Source organism: Taudactylus pleione, unplaced genomic scaffold (assembly GCF_031769625.1).
Source record: "Taudactylus pleione unplaced genomic scaffold, aTauple2 ptg000015l, whole genome shotgun sequence".
Classification (NCBI taxonomy): domain Eukaryota; kingdom Metazoa; phylum Chordata; class Amphibia; order Anura; family Myobatrachidae; genus Taudactylus; species Taudactylus pleione.
The window spans coordinates 18,819,514-18,840,399 of NW_028284417.1; the positions used below are offsets into that span (position 1 = coordinate 18,819,514).

General features: G+C 37.7%; 1 protein-coding gene across 1 annotated transcript in view; it reads right to left on the minus strand.

Moving 5' to 3' along the window:
* Window positions 1-2,346: 2,346 nt before the first annotated feature.
* Window positions 2,347-20,886, minus strand: part of TBX18 (T-box transcription factor 18) — a 45,822-nt gene continuing 27,282 nt past the window's right edge. The window contains exons 6-8 of the mRNA XM_088470626.1: window positions 19,315-19,379; window positions 8,251-8,345; window positions 2,347-3,671 (exon numbers count right to left, since the gene is read on the minus strand). Of these exons, the coding sequence (XP_088326752.1) occupies window positions 2,971-3,671; window positions 8,251-8,345; window positions 19,315-19,379 (861 nt within the window). The 3' untranslated portion in view covers window positions 2,347-2,970. The remainder of the gene's footprint in view (window positions 3,672-8,250; window positions 8,346-19,314; window positions 19,380-20,886) is intronic.

A 20,886-nucleotide genomic window follows, 5' to 3' on the forward strand; every position in this document is an offset into this window, starting at 1 on the left:
CTATTTACCACCATGTGTGTGTATGTATATATACGCACACACGTACGTGCATATATATACACGTGTGTGTATATATATATACATATACACACACATACATATATTCACACAAGTACGTACATATATGTATATATATACATACACACACATACATATACACACACACAGACACAAGTACGTGCATATATACACGTGTGTGTATATACACATACATATACACAAACATACATTTACACACATACATATACACACACAAGTACGTACATATATGTATGTATATATATATATACATACACATGCATATATATATACACACAGACACAAGTACGTGCATATATACACGTGTGTGTGTGTATACACATACATATACACAAACATACATTTACACACATACATATACACACACAAGTACGTACATATATGTATGTATATATATATATACATACACACGCATATATATATACACACAGACACAAGTACGTGCATATATACACGTGTGTGTGTGTGTATACACATACATATACACAAACATACATTTACACACATACATATACACACACTCAAGTACGTACATATATGTATATATATATATATATATATATATATATACACACGCATATATATATACACATATACACACAGACACAAGTACGTGCATATATACACGTGTGTGTGTATATAAACATACATATACACAAACATACATTTACACACATACATACATATATATACACACACAAACAAGTATGTGCATATATATACACATATATACAGTACATGTATGTGTATGTATATATATATACATATATACACACACACACACATATACGTGTGGGTGTATATATATATGTGTAGATACACAAGCTCTTATACCCACCTAATATTATAGATAGATAATAGATAATTACATACATATATAGACAGAGGCCAGACATTACACAGACCTGAGTAAAGCTAATCCTGACATGCTTGGCTGAGCTGCCTTCCCTCTTCAACTAGGCGCTTGACACCGCTTTGGAGTAGGATGGTTCAGGAGGCGGAGCCTCGGTATAATGGAGGTGGAGCTTCGGCGGGGCTTCCGAGGTGGGCGGGGCTTCAGCGGCCCGCAGGTGGGCGGGGCTTTGTCCTGGCCTGTCGATCCTCCAAGAGGAGGGGAACGGGTGGGGACCGGGGAGGTCAGAATGGGCTAAGCTCTATTTATGACAGCCATTAGGTGAGAGAGCTGGCTGAGCTGTTCCTTAGTGTTGACAGGAAAGAAAAAACTTTTTTTTCCTGCCTGCACTGCAGTCGGTGTGGGCCTATTTTCAATGGGAGGCCTGGAGCTGTAGCTCCACCCGCCCCATTGTTAATCCGGCCCTGCCTCTCCCCACTATATATTTACCCTTCCTAGTGGAGAGCAGTGAGGTCCTCTGGTTAAGGTATGTCCCGTCAAACTGCAGTGGGAGCCATTGGAGGAGCAGCATGCAGCCCATGGCATCTCCCTCTTCACATGCATGTAGTAGAAGGGATAGAATTTACCAAATCAAAATTCATTTTGAAAAATTATATAGTTATAATATTAAATGTGCAATATTAATTGTTAAATGGGAACAAAACATATTTATGACAGTTATTATTTTATGGCTCTATAAATAGTGCCTACATCATAAAATAAAAATTGTTGCCCATTCATAAAAATATTTTTATTGTCCCAAATTAACAATTAATATTTCATATATAATATAATGAAAACATAATATTGCATTCTTAAACAAAGTAAACATTCATTTTACTTTTTAATATATTAATAAAATAATATTGCCCCTAAAAGATTTATTAATATTATTTGCTTCCTTAATGAATACATAATTGCCCCCATTGTAAGTCTATTGAGCATCCTAACCTGCTGATTTGCCACATAGCTCAAACAACATGTTATTAGCCATTTTGCCTGTCACAACCACCTAATTTAATTCAGTTGTATTAGCAGTTTGACAAATAGCCACTTGATAAATGTGGTGGTTTCTAATTATCACATATAAAAAAATTGGGGCAACATGGTTCAGTGGTGTTGTCTAAACTGGTGGTTTTCTGACAGTTTGTCTGCTGTTTTGACTTCAATAAATGCGGTGGATGCAAAACCACCAAGAAAAAGCCAAAAACACTGATGGTTTTCAAATACCGCCATATAGTACATTTATCCTTCTGTTTTCTTGTGCAATTTGGAAAATGAAAGCAACTGTCTGGTTGCTAACAGTGCTTTTATTCTATGAAAATGTTATATCAACCATATAGTAGCTTTCATACTTTTGATAAGTTTTCAAATGCATATTTTATTCATTTTGATTTTTTTTCCACTGATTTCTTACTGATCTGTTTTTGAAACTAAGTATAAGAAATAAAAATTTGACCAAAAAAAGTGCTGGTACAGCATTTTGTTAAGGACCATCAGACAAAAGCACTAGTTGCTATTATTAAAAGAACACCAACTTTTCCCTGTACATCAGTTTTTATTAAAGAACCTGAAAATGGATTAGCCTATCCCAAAGTTGTCAAAAAATTACACTACAAACAGCCTTTTGTCATATAATTTTGCATGGCCCATATTGCTATGTGAAACTGCAGAGGATCTCTTTAAACAAGTATTTAAACAATGTCCATTGTTTTTAAAATTCTATATTCCTTATTATAATTACTTAATATTAGACTATATACAAGAACATAGATTACAAAAAGGTTCTTGAAGAACACGTTTCATTTGTGGAAGACTTTGCCTAAGTGAGTGGTTGTGTCTGTTTTTCTATTTATTTTGTGCATAAGCAAACAAGATATACAAAAAACAATCATTAAAACAAGATAGATAATAGCAAGTTAGTGCATTGTTCGTGTTGCAATATATTTACACATATACATAGTTACAAACTACTGTAAATAAAAATGGCTTAATAGTTCATTACTGGAAAGAGACATTTGTTTTCATAACACTCCCCGTCAAACCATATGTGCAGATACTTGAGATGTTGATAATGTTAAACTTCCTAATCCTCTAGCGTCAAAGAAGTTTTGCTGTCCTGCACCACCTAGAAGATGAACCCCATCCACTGGGGAGAGAATCTGACGATCTGTCATGGTTCCACTTGGGGAGGACCCCAAAAAACTTCCCTGTGAAGATACAATTTTTTCAGGACTAGAAGCTAGTTTTGGGGAAGTGGAAAAGTTGTATCCATACAAAGCACATGGACTGTGCAGTCTAAATGCATTGTAAGAACCTTGGTGTGGCTGGCCACTGCTAAAAGCATTGCTTGTTGGTGAAGGCATGATATACTGCAGTTGAGGTGACATTCCAGAAACTTGCATAGATAGGCTTGTTTGAGGACACCCAAAGTTATCATTGTCAGCTCCTGCCATGGACATGTTTACTGTAGTGCTGCTTGCCATTCCAACATAGGAGGGTGTCCTAGAGTTTGCAAAGGTTTCACTTGTTGAGTTAGCAAGTCTGTTGTATGTTTCAGCAAGAGATGTGCTGTATCTGTTAAGTGCCAAGCTGGATCGGCCACAAGATGAATAATCTGCTGGAGTCAGACTGCAAAGCTGACTTGTATTTGCTCCTAGATGGAATGGAGATGTGCAGGGGGAACCTGGCAATAAGTGGGGATGAGTAGCTGCCGATCCATGCCCAGACAATGCATTTCCTAAGTAAAAAAAAGTATACTAGGTAAATGATTACTTATAGTTATGTAAACAGCAGATATAGTTATCAAAATAATTCTGTGTGAAGTACCACGGAGTGCCCCCAAAATGGTCATGAAGGCAATCCAAGGCAATGTATCTTCACTTATTTGCCTTTACACCAATTGTGGTGCATAGGAAAATACCCAGAGAACATTTATTATAATTAGCAAGACATTGCAAAAAATGTAACACCCCTCATTTTAAGAATTATGGGCCTGATTCAGAGCCGCTCGTAAGCGGCAGTACGCCGGTTCCGACCGATGTTCGCACATCTGCGCATGCGTACGGTTTTTAGTACGCATGCGCGAACCAGTCAGTGAGGCCGAAAATCGTTTGTTCGCTATATAGCGAGGGCCTGCAAATTTGAGTGACAGAATGAGGCGTATGTGGGTGGTAACAGGGGAAGGTGCTTGAAAACGGGGAGTGGAGATCAGAACGCAGGCGTGCTTAAAGGTCAAATTGGGCGTTTTATGGGTGTGCATAATTAAAACAGCAGCGTCATTGACCACGTCACTTGGTTGATTTATAGTCAGAACTGCTCGCAAAACTGTGGTAGGAAAAACCAACCACAAGAATAGCGAGCAGTTCAGACGCTGTTCGATGTACTCGATTAATCAAATAAATAGCGGACATGACGTATGATGCGAGCGGCCAGGGGGCGTTTTTATCAAAAAAAGTATTGGAGGTTTTAAATGGTGTCAAATTGCTGATTTGTGTATTTATTAAAAAAAAATAAAACAAATGATAAAAAGCTAATTTTTTTCATTAAATCACAAATGAATTAAATGAAAAATGCAGAAAAAGTAAAAAAATTTGATTTTGTGTTAATCTGAGGCCACTTTAATTTTTTTTCAAAACAATTAAAGAAACTATAAATAGAAATTATTATTCATTTAAAAAATCTTTTAATTAAATTTGGGGTGCCTAAACTAACTAAAAAGTTGAGTTATGGGTAATTTGAGACCATTTATTAACACTTGCTTATGTCTGTTGGGTGAAATAGGGAGGGATGTGGGCTTCTGAAGTAGGCCTAGTACAGTAAGTGCATTTTTCACACAATTACCAACAGATGTATTTACTACTGTATAGTGAGAGGACTTCAGGCATGGTCTGGACTCTGGACATAGCAGCTTTATTTAGTGTTTACAGTAAACACAGTAGAATACTTTATACAGAGGAACAACAGTTCAGGCTTTGCAGTGAGATGAACAGGTAATAAGCATCTTTCCTACACACCAGCCATCTCCACACTGAAACTATGGCCAATAGACCAGAAGTCTATCACTTATGAGAACGAGGTGGAGTCACCACTTGAAACCCCAGTGGTTAACTCCTTACTCACATGTGGCAATCTTATACTATGCCAGAGTCTTGGAAAGTAGTATTATTTGTGGAGGGGAAGATGCAAATAGCGAAAAATGATGATGATGAAAAAGAAGAAAAAGAGGAAGAAGAGGAAGAAAAAGTAGTAGTAGTAGTAGTAGTAGTAATGGTGGTAGTAGTAGTAGTAGTAGTAGTAGCAGTAATCTGGAGGCACTATCAAACCACTAGTGACTGGCTGTTTGCAAATGCTAAGTGGGCAATCAGGAAGTTACTTATGATTGCCTTTGTAATTTATAGTACTTTAATTTGTTACAATTTCAGCAAAAAAATACTATAATATATATTATAAAATCCCAACTGTTTTAAAGAGTGGAAGTGGCATTCATTTAAAAGTCTTAGAAAAAGCTAAGAGACACATGGAATAATGAAACTAACAGCTGTATATCCTTAAATTCATGGAAGTGAGGAGCCTGTAAATGAAACCCATTGGTTGTCTACATTGGGTGTTAGCAGATGAACTTGGATTTCTCTAGCATTAAGTCTTAGATGTGTGACTGTACAATGTGTTAAATATTAAAATTCTGCTCTCATAGTTAGGTATTTTGTTTAAATATAATGTAATTCATAACAGAACAAGCTATTTCATCAGTCTTAATGGTACCAAATCAAGCCCATCTGTATAGAAGTTACCGCCAAGTGTTGATCATTAACTGACTATCATCACTTCATTGAAACTAATATATGGAAAGACCAGATGTGATGATTTCATTTCTAGTGTTACTCCAGATTAAATGATATGGTCTGCCATGAAACTTATCAAGACAATGAGCAATAATCATCTAATTTCTTCGTCTTCAATGTGTCCTATTATGATGAAAAATATACTAAAAAAAAAGATATGTTTTTGATGAAGGTGATGTGTGCTTGACTTTAATTTAAATGTTATTAAACATATAGAGGTTGTTTATTGCATTAAATAATTATAAAAAAATATAACACATCTGAAGCAGTGGCGTATCTTTAATGGGTGCACGGTGTGCTGTGTACACAGGCGCCATGGTTTCTGGAGACCCACACATGCGCAGTAGACTCTGGCACAGTGCCAGAGTCTTTTCACCTGCACCGCCAGTGAGAAAGGAGGGAGCTCACATGGAGACTGCAACACAGGCCCTTCCTATTTTAAGCCACCCCTGATCTAAAGTTACTCATTTACAGTAGATCAATAATTTACATATTAGCCCATTAACAAATTATGTTCTTGAATATCTATTTTGAAACACTATAGCCAAGCATTTCTATTATTAAATATTTTGTCTGCTCTCAGAATTTAGAACAAAATTGTGTACAATTTTTGTGAAACCATCATAGTTGACCTTTAGTCTGCAAAGCCAGGAGATTTGATAAAGGCTATTAACCATTTATTAATTTGAATGTTTGAATATATGAATTTTACATAATTGTTTTCATGGTTGTATCATATTTATTATGTCAATTATTCCAGTGTATACATTGTGAATAGTTAACTTATTTTTGTATCTTAAAAAAGATCTGGTTAGTATATGCAAATAGCAAATAATTGTTTTTATCAATATTCATTGAATCGGATGTAACATAGAATGGGGTTGGGTATGGGAGACAGGTAGTTGGGATGTTGGCCGTCAAAACACCGACAGCGGCATCCCAATGCTCAGAATCTTGACAGAGACTCCATAAGTATGCTAACCATCCGCCCTTCTCCCCCTAACCATAAACCTCTCTTCCTGCATCCTAACCCTAGCCCTCCATGCACCCTAACCCTCCCTGTTAGTGCCTAAACCTAACCCATCCCCCTTAGTGCCTAAAGCTACCGTCCCTCCTTAGTGCCTAACCCTAATCCTCCCTGGTGCCCCGCCTTGCAGCCTAACTCTAACCCCCCCATGGTGCCTAAACCTAACCCTCCCCCCAAACGGCTAAAAGCTAAGCTGGCCCGCTATACTCACGTTCAGGATGCCATCTGTTGGGATCCCGGCTGTCGGGATACCGGCGCAGGCATCTCAATTGATGCTGGTATTCCAGTGCCAGTGTTCTGGCCGCGGGTTGGGATTCCGGTGCTGGGATTTCGACATCCAACATCCCATGCGCTGGCCAATTCACTACATTCCCATAGAATGTAGTATATAACAGTAAGAGGACTCATTTAATTGAGATCTTTTATTTCAGATTAGTTATGCTAAAGCCTGCTTAAATACTGTGTCATTGGGATTAAACGACGGATGTTTGATGAAAGATGCAGTTCAAAAACAGTGAGCCTCATTAGCTAGGAATAGGTCTAGCTAGAAGGTGCAATTTTGAACCTTGGTAAATTCACATTTTGCTGTGTGCTCTGAAGGATGGTGAATTTAAAATGTGTAGACAGATTTAGGGGTATATATACTTAAGTGAGAGTTTTTAGAAGTGGAGATGTTGCCCATAGAAACCAGTCAGATTCTACTTAACATTTAACTAGCACCTTCTAGAAGATAATAGCTAGAATCTGATTGGTTGCTATGGGCAACTTATTCATTTCTAAAAACTCTCACTTTAGTAAATATGCCCCTTAGAGTTGGGTGAGGTTTACAAAAGAGTTCAATCATAAATTGCAGTGTTAAAATAAAGTATTACTAAAATATTAGAGTACTACATGCATAAGCTGGTTGTATTTTTCTCGTATGCAAATAAAAACTGTATTTGCACCACTTTTAATAATGTCAAGAAGAAAGGAACAAGGACAAAACTCATAGGGAAATTTTTATGTAAGTATGATCTGGGGTTTTTTTGTTGGTAAAAAGCCAGTCACTGGAAGTAGATTGCAAAAATAGCACTGCTCTTGCCATAATCTACCAACATACAAAAAAAAAAACAATTGCAAGCAGGATTGGAAAATGTTTCCACATACAGTAAGAGCCTTTTAATCTCTTAATACTACTTAACTCAAAACATTTATATATTTCCATAATATACCATAACACCCTCCCTTCAACCTGCTGTCTCCCCCAAAAATATTATTTTATACCCTCCCACAGTTGTCATAGCCACCTAATATATATAACCATAAAATCAATATTCAAATCCAAACATAGTTCATCATCTCTAAGGTTTTTCACTTAACAACTTGGTCAAGAGGTTGCTTGCGTAACTACAATGGAAACGACATAAGCAAATATAGTTATAACACTAAATGTACTAAACATGCTTTACCTTGTTTTGGAATACCAGGTATGTCCTCAAATGTTAGTGTCCTCAAGGACGGCCTCCAAAATGCATAAGACTCCACAAGGGCTTCCAACCCCATCCTAAAATAATTCCAAATAGAATACATGTTGTCAGTGCATAGAAAAACATATATAAAAACATCTGCAATATTTAACAATAATACATGAAAAACATTCTGAACCTGTAGAATGCACTGCCGAAAACTAAATTAGTTTTTAAGGACTTATGCACACATATGTGCTGTGAAAATGGGTATAACGCATGAAAAAGAGTACTTTGGAAGCATATTAGTCATACATTGTACTAATACATTATATTACACTGGTGATATACCTTAAAGAATAACGTACAAGTTTTGAATTTGCAATATTTTAAATGGGGAAATAACATTTTAAAATGCAATTGTGGGAATGGTACTAATGGCTCTTGTTCCCCTTATTATTAGTAAAGTGTTTTCATTAATTTGTTAATGTGTGAAAAGCACAAAAAATGCGGATAGGTGTGAAAGAGCCTTGAAAAGTAATGACTTGTTCAAAGACTCACTCAGGTATTTAATATGGTTGGAAAAATGTGGTAAAAATCAAGACATTTTGACAACTCAGCTTTATAACAATGAAAAACAATTTCTACTAATAATAAACTTCTTAAACTATTTTATTGTAAGTGATTTGTTTTTATTTAATGCCAGTTTTAGAACCCCATTATAACTATCAAACAGTTTTATGCCAAGGTTTCTCTGAGTTTACAGATATTGTGCAGGCAACAGCTATAAAGCATTTATTAGCTGAAGCTGGGCATAAATGCCTTCATTTTCAGCAGTAACCCAGACTTTCCACTTCTAGTTAAATAGGAGATAAAAAGGTACCTCCTGTAGAGTATAGCCTGGGTGATAATTTATACAAGATGCCTTCCAACAATTTCCACATTTTATCACCAATTTAATTTATGCAATCAAATGCCCATATTTATTTAGTGAAATACTTACAATTATTTAAAGGGCAGAAATTGTTTTGCCTTCCTGATTTAACATTTTATAGGGTCAGACTCAAAGTTTAGTTAAAGAATGGAACTTTATTCTCACCACATAAATTTGCTTTCACTTTGCTAAATTTCTCCAGGATATCTTTTAACGGCTTAAGCTGTTGATTTCTATTAAATAAACCCTGCAACTATATGCAACTTTAAGGAGGTTGAAATTCTATATAAAACTAAATTGCATTATGCCTAAAATGCTTTAACTGATAAAATTGTTAAAAGAGTTCTAAGCAGTGAATTAACAAAATTATATTATGTCCACAGACATTTCATCATTTGGTTTTCTTTCTAGGAAATTGTCATATACTTTGATTTTATAATAGCTTTAGTGACCTAATATGTTGACTTAAAAGAATTGGCCTACAAAGTGTCAGTTTTAAATATGGTACAAAATGATCACAACAAAATAGAAATTCTTGGAGGTACATACGAACCTCCTAACGGTAAAGTAGTTATTATCTCTACATACCGTACTCTCAATAAGATGTGTATCTATATGCATGTACCCATATTACTTAATGTAATATGAAAGTACCCTCAATATAATATTTTATACATATATGTATGTATTTTACATATGTATATTTTTCTGTACTTATTTATAATGTAAACATTTCCAAATCTTGGAACATTGATTAATTCAGAGTAAAATGTTATTTAAAATAATAGCATATTTTTCTGTATATTAGCCTCTTGTTAGAAAATAAAAGTAAAAGCTGCTAGAACACACCATTTTGAAGAGAAGACATTGATATTAGAGCTAATTATAGCATGGCACACTGAAATATAACACAATATAATGATTAATATATTGTTAATCAGTCATTTTAAATTTGTTGAATAAAGTTTTTTTAGCATGAGGACTACATAATTACAAAATTCCACAACCTTAACAAATATACAGTTCCACAGCTGAGGATTGAAAGACATTTTTTCTCCCTGTCTTGCAAATTAAAATAATTTGTTATTTTTGTAAGACAAACAACAATTGGCATAAAATAAATTGCTATTGTGAATAGATCTGTAGTACTATTATTAAGGTTTTTAACTGTGAGCATTTAAGCAATTCATTTGTAATTTACTTGAAATCACATATTTATATGGAAAATAAATACAGCATATTTAACTAATTGTAAGAATATCTGTGCACACTGAAGTTATATATGCAGTGCTCCTTTAAATATTCCTAAACATATAAGTTTAGGTAAATAAACATTTGAAACAATAATGTGGCAGATTCTGAATATATAAAGTTGGAAACATAAAATATGTTGCAGAAGAATTTACGTGGAATTCATTTTATTTGTAGGATAATCAAGTTATTGGAAGTGGTATGCTTACAGGAATAAATTTTGTTTTGGAGTCTATTTCTTTGTAGTTCAGAAACTGTAATATCTGTGAAGCTAGGTCCCAAGGTCTTAAACTAGACTAATTCTGAGCCATGATTAAATCACCTCTTAAACTAAACCAGATTTTAGCCTGTCACCCTTTTTGCAGATCAAACAAAAGCAAGAGGCTAGAGGGAGAAAACATTCCTTTTTTGTAAATGAATAAATATTTTTTTTCCCTTTTCTCGGTGGAAGTAAAAGCAATAAAGAGGCAAAGGAAGCCATTTCCTGACACCAACACATACATTGTAATATTTATACATTTCAGCTTGCTATGACCATAATTTGCTATAACAGTAAAAACATTCAAAGAATCACAAAAATATAAACTTAAACTATGTATATTACAATGCCTCAAAGTACAGTTCAGATTTTTTTTAATAGATGTATGTATACAAGTTCATAAGCTCTGTTAGTATGTGTGAATGTCTTGCACACCATACAATATTTCATATACTAGAATATGATGCAACTATATCAAACCTCAGGGATCTATGCAATATTACTAAAAATTATTTGGAGATAATTAGGTTTAGAACTCGCATAATTATCTATTCCGAAAAAGCTGTCACTTTTGCAATGACAGATCTTCGGAAAATAGATACTTTTCCCTGGCCGCTCTAACTTAACACTTCTGTTATGCATGCTATGCATGAGCTGCTTCCATTCACAGAAGTGGCGCATGCACAGCATGCATTACAGCAGTGGTAAATGTTACAAAAAAAATAATTTAAATATTATTTGTGTTATCCCCGCTGCTGCATGCTGCTGCAGCATGAAGCATCTTCTCTCTGTCTTTTCCCTCGTGGCACTTGCAAGTGCTTCTTCTATTTTATTAATTAACTGTAAAAGTATTAAAGTATTAAAGCAAATAAATAGTTAATTAAACACTTGCAAGTGCCACCGGAGATCAGGCACAGGGGACACATGTTTCATGCTGCAATAGAATGCAACGGTGGGGAAGGGAGCTGGCCAGGGCGAATCGCAGAATGGGGAGGGAGGAGCCTCGCTGCATTCTGACTGCTTCACAAGCTGCTGTGTAAACAGCAGCTTGTGAAGCCTTATGGGGGCTGTACGCCATCTGAGGATGGCATACAGTAACACCTTCAAATTCCAAAAATATATAATTTTTGGAATTTCACGAATGGCATTATTTCTACATCCCCATTAAGCAGGACTGTTACCAGAAGATATAATTTATATTTCCTCCTTCACTAGTTTAATGAATGGCTCCCTTACTTAAAAGTAGGGACCTGTTTGAAAAAACTTTAATTATGGTATGATGAATAGGCCCCTGAATTAGAGAATGGGTATTTATTCATCTGTATCAAATATGTAATTGTAAAGCCTTCTCTTCTTTCATAATATGACTACTTCATTTTAACACCCATTTTGGCTGTTTATTATAAATTTGGTCAAATATTGGACAGTAAAATGCTAAGAAATTTGATAGGATAGAAGATCTATTTGTCTGGAGAACACTAACAAACTATGGGGGAGATTCTATTCAGAGTGAGTTTGGAAGCATGAATTTGCATCATAAATATTACACATATCACTACAAATTCTCATGAAGCACTCTCTTATGCCTCTCACAATTCACTTGTAAACAATTATTACCGGTAATTGCTGAAATATCACGTTAATTCTACAATGTGCGGCCTGGGAATAGTGCATGAAAAAGTGAGGAAATCAGCCTGAAACCCCCAAAGGACCAAATAACATAGTAAAACAGTATTAGAAGGTGGTTAGTGTCTGTAAGCAAAGTATTGGATGTTCTTAAAAGGTGTAAAATATTGGTTTTTAAATTTTTTTGTATTGTTTTGTAGCTAATTAAAACCTGTACAGTATTTTGGGGTACAGAAAATTGTATTTAATGTCCTTTTCAGTGTTTTTATACAAATGTGCAAAACGTTGGATTGGACATATTGTGCTATTTAAATGCCTCCAAGTGCCTGATTAATCATTTCCAGAGATTTTGCTCTGTGTCCCGGCATTTTTAACTTAGCAAAAAAAAAATGTCCCCACCTTTTCCCATGCTCAGGTGGATGCGAGGGAAACAATAAGATTTTGCTGTAAAACTTGTATGGGAGATTGGAATTGAATTGTAAGACTTTTACCTGCAAAAATTACATTACCAACTTATGTATATTCCTGTTACATCGCCGGAACTGAATCACCTCCTATGTGATTTCATGGGGCAACTCTTAAATGGTAGGGGGCATATATGGTCAATTTTAATTGTTATGTGATCAATTGGTTTCTAAAATAATTCTAATATGGTTGGATTAATTTGTGGTCAGCATAAGTCCTAAACATGGAATGGGTATCTAATACCGGCAGTCGGGATGCCTACTGTCAGAATACCGACAGTGGCATCCGGTGGTTGGTATTCCAACAAGGGTTGGGTAAGTATACTTACCCTCCCCCATTCTAAACCTAGACCTCCCTTTTTGTAGCCTAACTCTAACCCTCCCCACACCACACCACACCCTAACCCTCCCCATTAGAGCCAAAACCTAACTTCCCCCCTTCGTGTCTAAACCTAACCCTCCCCCCTTAGTGCCTAACCCTAACTCCCCCCCTAGTGGTGCCTAACCCTAACATCCCCCAAAAAACCTAACCCTAACCCCACTATGCTACCTAAACCTAACCCTCCCCTCCCGCTTCTAACACTAAGGGCGCTTTGGACTTACCTCATTCAGGCTGGCATCCTTCAGCGTTCCAGCATCGGGATTAAGATAGGCAATGGTATTTTGATGCCTTTCTTAAGTCCCATGTCGGGATTCAGCTGTCTGTATTGAGAATGGTGGCATTGTGGCCGCCGGTCTCATAACTACATCCCCCTAAATACATGTTTCCTGAACTGAACTAGTGCCAAGTTGACAAATATAATGTTACCTTTTTGGTATCTAGAAAATGTCACAATGGATTTGGCTATAAAAGTAGTAGTAAAAGTTAAGCAAAAATGCTACTAAAACATTACTCGTTATGAGTGTCGACATATTCAGTCAAAATGTCGACATGTTCATAATGTCGACATTATGCATGTTTGAATTATGAACATATGAGAGTTAGGGTTAAGCTGTGGTTAGGGTTAGGAATAGGCTGCAGTAAGGGTCAGGCCATGGCTAGGGTTAGGGATAGGCTGCAGTTAGGTTAGGCTGCGGTTAGGGTTAGGGATAGGCTGCAGTTAGGGTTAGGCTGCAACTAGAGTTAGGGGTAGGCTGCAGTTACAGTTAGGATGAGGTTAGGATTAGGAATAGGTTGCAGTTACAGTTAGGCAGCTGTTAGGGTTAGGGATAGGCTACAGTTATGATTAGGCAGCAGTTATCGTTAGGGTGAGGTTAGAGTAATATAGTAGTGATGACATACACACTATCAACATGCATAATATCAACATTCTAGTATTGACATTCTGAACAGTCTACCACACCAGTCTACCACAGCTATGCTGGCATAATTAATTAATAAACTATTGAATTTAATTTAAATTCTAAACATTGTAGAAAAAGGGAGTAAGGGTAATAGGTGTATAGTTATCAAGTATAAATGATTTCCCAAGAACAAACATACAATCCTGCCCTGTCTCAGAAAAGCAGAGCGAAGGCCCCTAATGAGATGGTGTATGTGCTGGACCACACATGCCAGAAAGAGGCCCTGCTCTGTCATTATGTGTGACACTACCAGTCTTTTATTCAAATTCTGCTATAGAGTGGCACTGTTTCATCCCCGTATTTAATCACATATGCCTGAAAGTACAGTAATTCACTTTTGGTCATGGTCACACAAGTAAGGAAATACAGAGAAGTGAAATGACTGATTATTGTTGGCCCGCTAAGACAGCACATAATAGTAATGATGATGTGATATCACAGTATAGCAGATTGTAATAATATATAGGTGGCATGAGAGTCAAAGTGGCATGGATGGTAATAAATATTAAATAAAAGAAAATCTCAAAGGTAAAATAGGATGGAAAAGATAAAGAGCACCTTTAAAAAGAACTGAAGTTGCCTAAATTACTAGAAAACATTTATATTATTTGAGGATATATATTTAGTTTGAGAAGGTCTTACACAATACATATTGCCCTGAGCATTTTCCCATTCTAATTCTTATTTAACTCTAACTAATGTAAATATTAGAAAGTTAGCTATACATGATTTTTCACTTTAATGCAAGAAAGGTATAACTGTTAAAGCTAGAATTACAGATTTTTTTTTATTGAAGCCTGAGGTTTGTGCACCAACCACCCAGTACAGTGGCTTGGCTATTTGGACCCTCTCCAAAAAGAAAAGGGGCCCATTTCTCCCCATTCCCTGTAACGAAAAGGAACCTTAGAAAGGAAAAAGGGAATCTCCAGGTCTCTCTTCGCTGAAGCTAGAAAAGACCTCTTGACATCCCCAAACCACAGAGAAGGCATCTACAATGACAGATATATTAAATATTGACACTGCAATATATATTTAACTATTGGGATGTTGTACAGGGGTGTATCTAACCCTTAGACAGGATGGCAGTCACCAGAGAAGCTGGCTGAGGGGGAGTGACACCCGGCAGTGCTACCCGTGGCCAGGGGGTAGATTTAGGGCTGCCGATGTAACTGTGGTGTGGGGTTCAGGGCAAGGCAGCAGGTAGCTGCCTGGCACAATAAATAAAGTTTGATGGATTTGTTTTAATCAAAACAAGGCGTGCGTGATGTCATGATGTCAGACACGACCGGCATGAAGATGACAGCTGCAGCCAGAAAAAGTTTAGTGTCTGTGTAGGCTGGATGCAGTGGGCCAAGAGCTGCAGATTGAGATTCAGAAGTGGCTGGCTGAAGGGGCAGAAGGGGGGGCTGATTAGACAGATGGGGTGCTGGCTGAAGAGACAAAAGGGGTGATGGCTGATGAGACAGATGGGGGTGCTGCTTGGTGAGACAGAAGGTAAGGCTAGCTGGACAGACAGAAAGGTGGGCTGGCTGATGAGACAGAAGGGAGGGGGTTGGCTGGAGAGGCAGAAGGGGGTGCTAGCTGATGTAACAGAAGGGGTGATGGCTGGAGAGACAGAAGGGGGGCTGGCTGGAGCTGGAGAGACACTGCAGCGCTAAAGAGGCAGAAGGGGCTGGCTGGAGCTTTAGAGATAATCTGGTGCTGGAACTGTAGAAACACGTGGGATGAGGCTGAAGAGAATTTGGGGGAAGTGGCTGGAGATTATTCCAAAAATATATGGGGGAAAGGTGCCAGTCCCTTACTGTGCCAGGGGTGCTTTGACCCCTAGAAACACCATGATGTTGTGGAAAAATATATTGGCATAAATCACAATATCTAAAAGGCTGACAGGTAGACACAAATATACTGCATATTATTAAATGGTGTGGTATAGAAGAGTGACAACAAATGGTACACAGACAATAGGTTAACAGGGATAAAAGTCGGTAGTGACAAATGGTTGACACACATGATCAACACACAAATGGTTGGCATATGTTCTTTTTTGTAATTTAAGCCTAATCTTCACCCTAAACCTAAACCTTCCCCTAGTGCCTAACCCTAACCCTCCTCCTAGTGCCTAACCCTAAAGGTTCCCCTGGTGCCTAACAATAAACTCACCCTAGCCTAACCTTAACCCTCCCCTAGTGCCTAACCCTAACCATGCCCTTACACAGCCTAACCCTAGCCCACCAGCAAGTTGTTTAAAAAAAATGTGTTGACCATTTGTGTATAGACCGGTCAAACTTTTGTACCTGTCGATGTATTGAAACTGTTGATCTTTAATGTGGATACCATTATTAAATGTTAATCAGACAGCAATATTGTAGGATTTCACTAAGGTAAAGCAAACTTTTTCTGGGTTTTTAAAATTGTACAGTATATGAAAACTAAAAACCCTTGTATGAAAATTCTACTTCATTTATGCTAACTAGTTCACCCACAAGGCATCTACAACACATTAAATCTACAGTATCGAATAAGATCATTGTGTATTTACAGTGATTGGGCTGAAACCACAGATGGGAGGTTAAGTTAAATGAACACTACACTGTAACTGCAAAATGCCACTTTATTTGTGTTGTGTGCATGAAAGTAAATGTAAAAATATCTAATTGTTTTTATGTTGTGAGCTTATTTACACATATCAGATAGTCAATGCTCACTCTCCTCTCACTTCCTCTAAAGATATGTCTGTAAAAAAGTAAAATGCTTCTTTCTATAGTCAGGAAAGACAGCGGTTTAAGGGTAAGTTAGGACCAGATTTTTACAACTTAAGGTGGGTACACACCTAACCGATATATCTGCAGACCGGAATGGGATTGAAATGCCGGCGGCTGTGTAGCCGACGCAGAAGAAATCTCGACAGCGGAGATAAGTAATCTAACCCTCCCCTCTCCCCCCCCCTAACCCTAACCCTACTTTAGGGGTGCCTAACCATAACCTCCCCCCTAGTGCCTAACCCTAACCTCCCCCTGTTAGTGCCTAAGCTAACCCCCCTCCCTATACCCTAAACCTAACCTTCCCGGGGGATCCCTAACCCTATCCTCCCCCCAGTGGCTAAACCTAACCCCCCCCTTTCCCTAGCCTAACCCTAACCTTCCAGGGGGGTGCCTAACCCTAAGTCCCCCCGGGGGGTCCCTAAATCTAACCCCCCATCCCGGCTACATCACTACTTACCTCCGGCACTGGACGATCGGTCCGGCGCCCTGTCGGGGTCCCGGCGTCAAGATTAACATAGGCGTCGGTATTTCAATGCCTATATTAAATCCCCTGCCAGGATTGTAGTGTCTAGATAGAGATAGGGATCTCATAACTACATACCCTGCAGACCGACTGATCTGCAGTTAAATCTACAGACTGTGCAGAGCAAATGTTCAGCATACAGACGGCCCGACTCATCATGACTGACATCACAACTGGTTGGGCATTTACATGTGCCTGCCCAGTTGAGCTGTCAATCACCGCCAGCCCGTGCAGCAAGTGCCCGTACACACAGCACCATGCACCATTATATCTGCAGATATATTGGGCGATATGTCTGTGAACGACATTGTTCACAGACTTATGGCTGGTACACACTGGCTGACCCAGACACAATATATAAATATATATATATATATATATCAGCTGTTCAACTGAATGGCCGATATGTTGGGCAGTGTGTACCTAGCATTACAGTAGGCAAAGATCTTATCTGAAATGGCATCAAGAACAATGGTGGTATTTCAAGTTTGCTTTTTAATTGCTGTGTGTATCAGGCAATTTCACAGAGTGTACAGAAAGCCTATATGTAGAAATGTGCATATAAATATATTTCTTTAAACTCCAGTAACTAAATCATCTTTCAAACAAATGGAACTATTGTGCTATAATTTCTATTTTGTTTCCTCTCTACTACACACCCATATGGTCTTGGATTTATAAATGAAGTCACTCTGAATCTTGCAATATCTGGGAATGTCATCAAAAGATAAAATCAGAGACTACATCAGTGTGGGCAGGTTAGCATGTACCTTTTTTGTACAAACTATATTAACAGAAGTCTCTACTTTTTCATTTTAGTCAGCAGGAAGTTTCGTTTAGTAGTCTGTTGGTAGTAAAACACAGGTTTAACACGGTATACGTTTATGATGCCGGCAGTCACAATGCCGACCGCCGGCATCTAGACTACAGAATCCCGGCGAGGGTTAACTAACCTACGCCGGGCACCAAGCGCAGACAGCCGCGCGTGGGGGGGAGCGTTAGGTTTAGGGTTCCCAGGGGGGACTTAGGGTTAGGCACCCCACCGGGAGGTTAGGGTTAGGCTAGGGGGAGGGAGGGTTAGGGATAGGCACCCCCGATGGTGGGTTAGGGTTAGGCACCCACCCGGGGACTTAGGTTTAGGCGGCGGGGAAAGGGGGGTTACGTTTAGGCACTTATAGGGGGGATTAGGGTTAGGCATGGCGGCCGGCGGTGTATCATACCGAATCCGTTTAACACAATGGGGAAGACGTACTAAAGTTTGGAGATAGGCAACGGGTAGAGCAGTGGCATTACAAGGGGGGTGCAGGCCGCACCGGGTGTCACTTGCCCATTTGTGACACCAAAGTGTCGACTCCTCCTCAGTGACAGGAGCCGGGTGCTGCACTGTAGCACTACATGCATCACTCAGCTCCTGACACAGTGAGGGAGCCGGTAATGCACACAGGCTGGTCCTTGGGGGCAGTCTGCATCTTCGGACCCCCGGAGTGACTAAAACATGGGTACGGGCAGCAAGGCCATGCCCCTAACCATGGGCCACACCCCTACCCATGAAACCAAGTCCCTTTTTGCCAGCACATGGCTTCGCCACGTGCACTACTGCCCTCTCCGAGGCCCACACAAGGTGTCACCAGGGTAAGTGACGCCACTGGTGGAGAATACCAACCAATCAGCTCCTAACTGTCATTTTTAAAACAAATCATGTAAAGTGAAAGTTAGGACCTTTTTGGCTGGTACTTTATCTCTTTTCAATTTATCTCTCTCCAAGTACATCTACGCTAATGTGAAAAATGTATACAGTATATACACAAATAACTGAGTGTTCTACAATTTTGTACAATTTATATCTTGTACAATGTTCTCTATAGTATATCTATAAATATACAGATATATAAATCATGTCTTACCTGTTTCGCCCAGAATCCCTGAATCCTTTGGCAAATGGATTTCTGTCAATTTTCAAACGAGTTATCTGTAACAGGAAACCAATAATTAATCTCATTGTCTCATAATGTAAAATAATACATTTTGTATAAATAGACATTTGTGCTCAATTTCTAAATATAAATTGCAAACAGGAAATAAATATGATTTTCTCTTAATAGTCTTAACATTTTATAGCTAACAAGCAAAGCTTAGGGAATCTTCAATTGTTATTAATTCTGCAAATAACTGGCAAGAACAGATGCAAACAAATACAGGTATACAGCAAATAAACCTACAAAAATTAATAAACACAGTCTATACATTTTATTGTGTTGACATAAAAAAATCAATTGAAATTATACACATTTAATAATGTATCGCAAGCAGTGATCTGCCAAAACGTGCAAGAGACAAAGTGGAACATGGTAACAAATGACTGACTGACTGTTAGTCTTTGTACTTTGACCTGTGTCCAGCTGCACTGATCAGATGTACAATCCATGCATTCCTCTTTTATATTATGCTATTATGGCACAACAATTCACCTCCTTTTATTTCATTATTCTCGTCTGCTTTTATTCATCTATGCTCAGTTTTCTGGTCGTATATTATTTTGTAATCTCAATGACCAATCGATTCATTAATTTTCTAATGTAATTCAAACACAATGTAATTTGCTACCAGATATATTTATCTTACATACTTATAAATGAAACACAAGACTAGAAAGAACACATGACTCCAGTAGATTAGGATTTTGGTATAATAAATCTGTTATTGCCCTAAAAATGCAAACAGACATCACATAAAACGTGCTAATGTTTGCATTGAGGCATGCTATTTTTGATAGTTTGCAGAAGTGCAGAGTGCAGAAGACTCATTTCATTGTAAATAGCATTGTTAAATATGGAAACCATTTGCACATTGTCTATGAATAAAAGCAATGTGCTTATTGTGCATGCCCTCTGGCTAGAATCTCAGGGAATCCAGCAATGTTTTCACATTTAAATAATTTTGCATTGTGTACAAGATTTCAGAAACTGGGGCTTCTCCATCTCCTAATGGATGTGTATGTAATACTTGTATATAGTTTTCCAAAAAGCATCTGACTGTATACAACCATGTGACAATAAAATTACTACTACCACTACTACTACTGCTACTACTGTTACTGCTATTACTACTACTAATACTACTGCTACTACTGCTACTACTGTTACTGCTAATACTGCTACTACTTATTCTACTGCTTCTACTAATACTGCTACTACTACTATTTCTGCTACTGTTACTACTAATACTACTGCTACTACTAATTCTACAGCTTCTACTACTATTGCTACTACTACTAATATTACTGCTCCTACTGCTACTGTTACTACTAATACTACTGCTACTAATACTGCTGCTACTACTACTAATACTACTGCTACTATTGTTAGTGTTACTGCTACTACTGCTACTACTACTACTACTACTAATACTACTGATACTACTGCTGCTACTGCTATTACTACTACTACTGCTACTACTACTGTTAGTGCTACTACTGT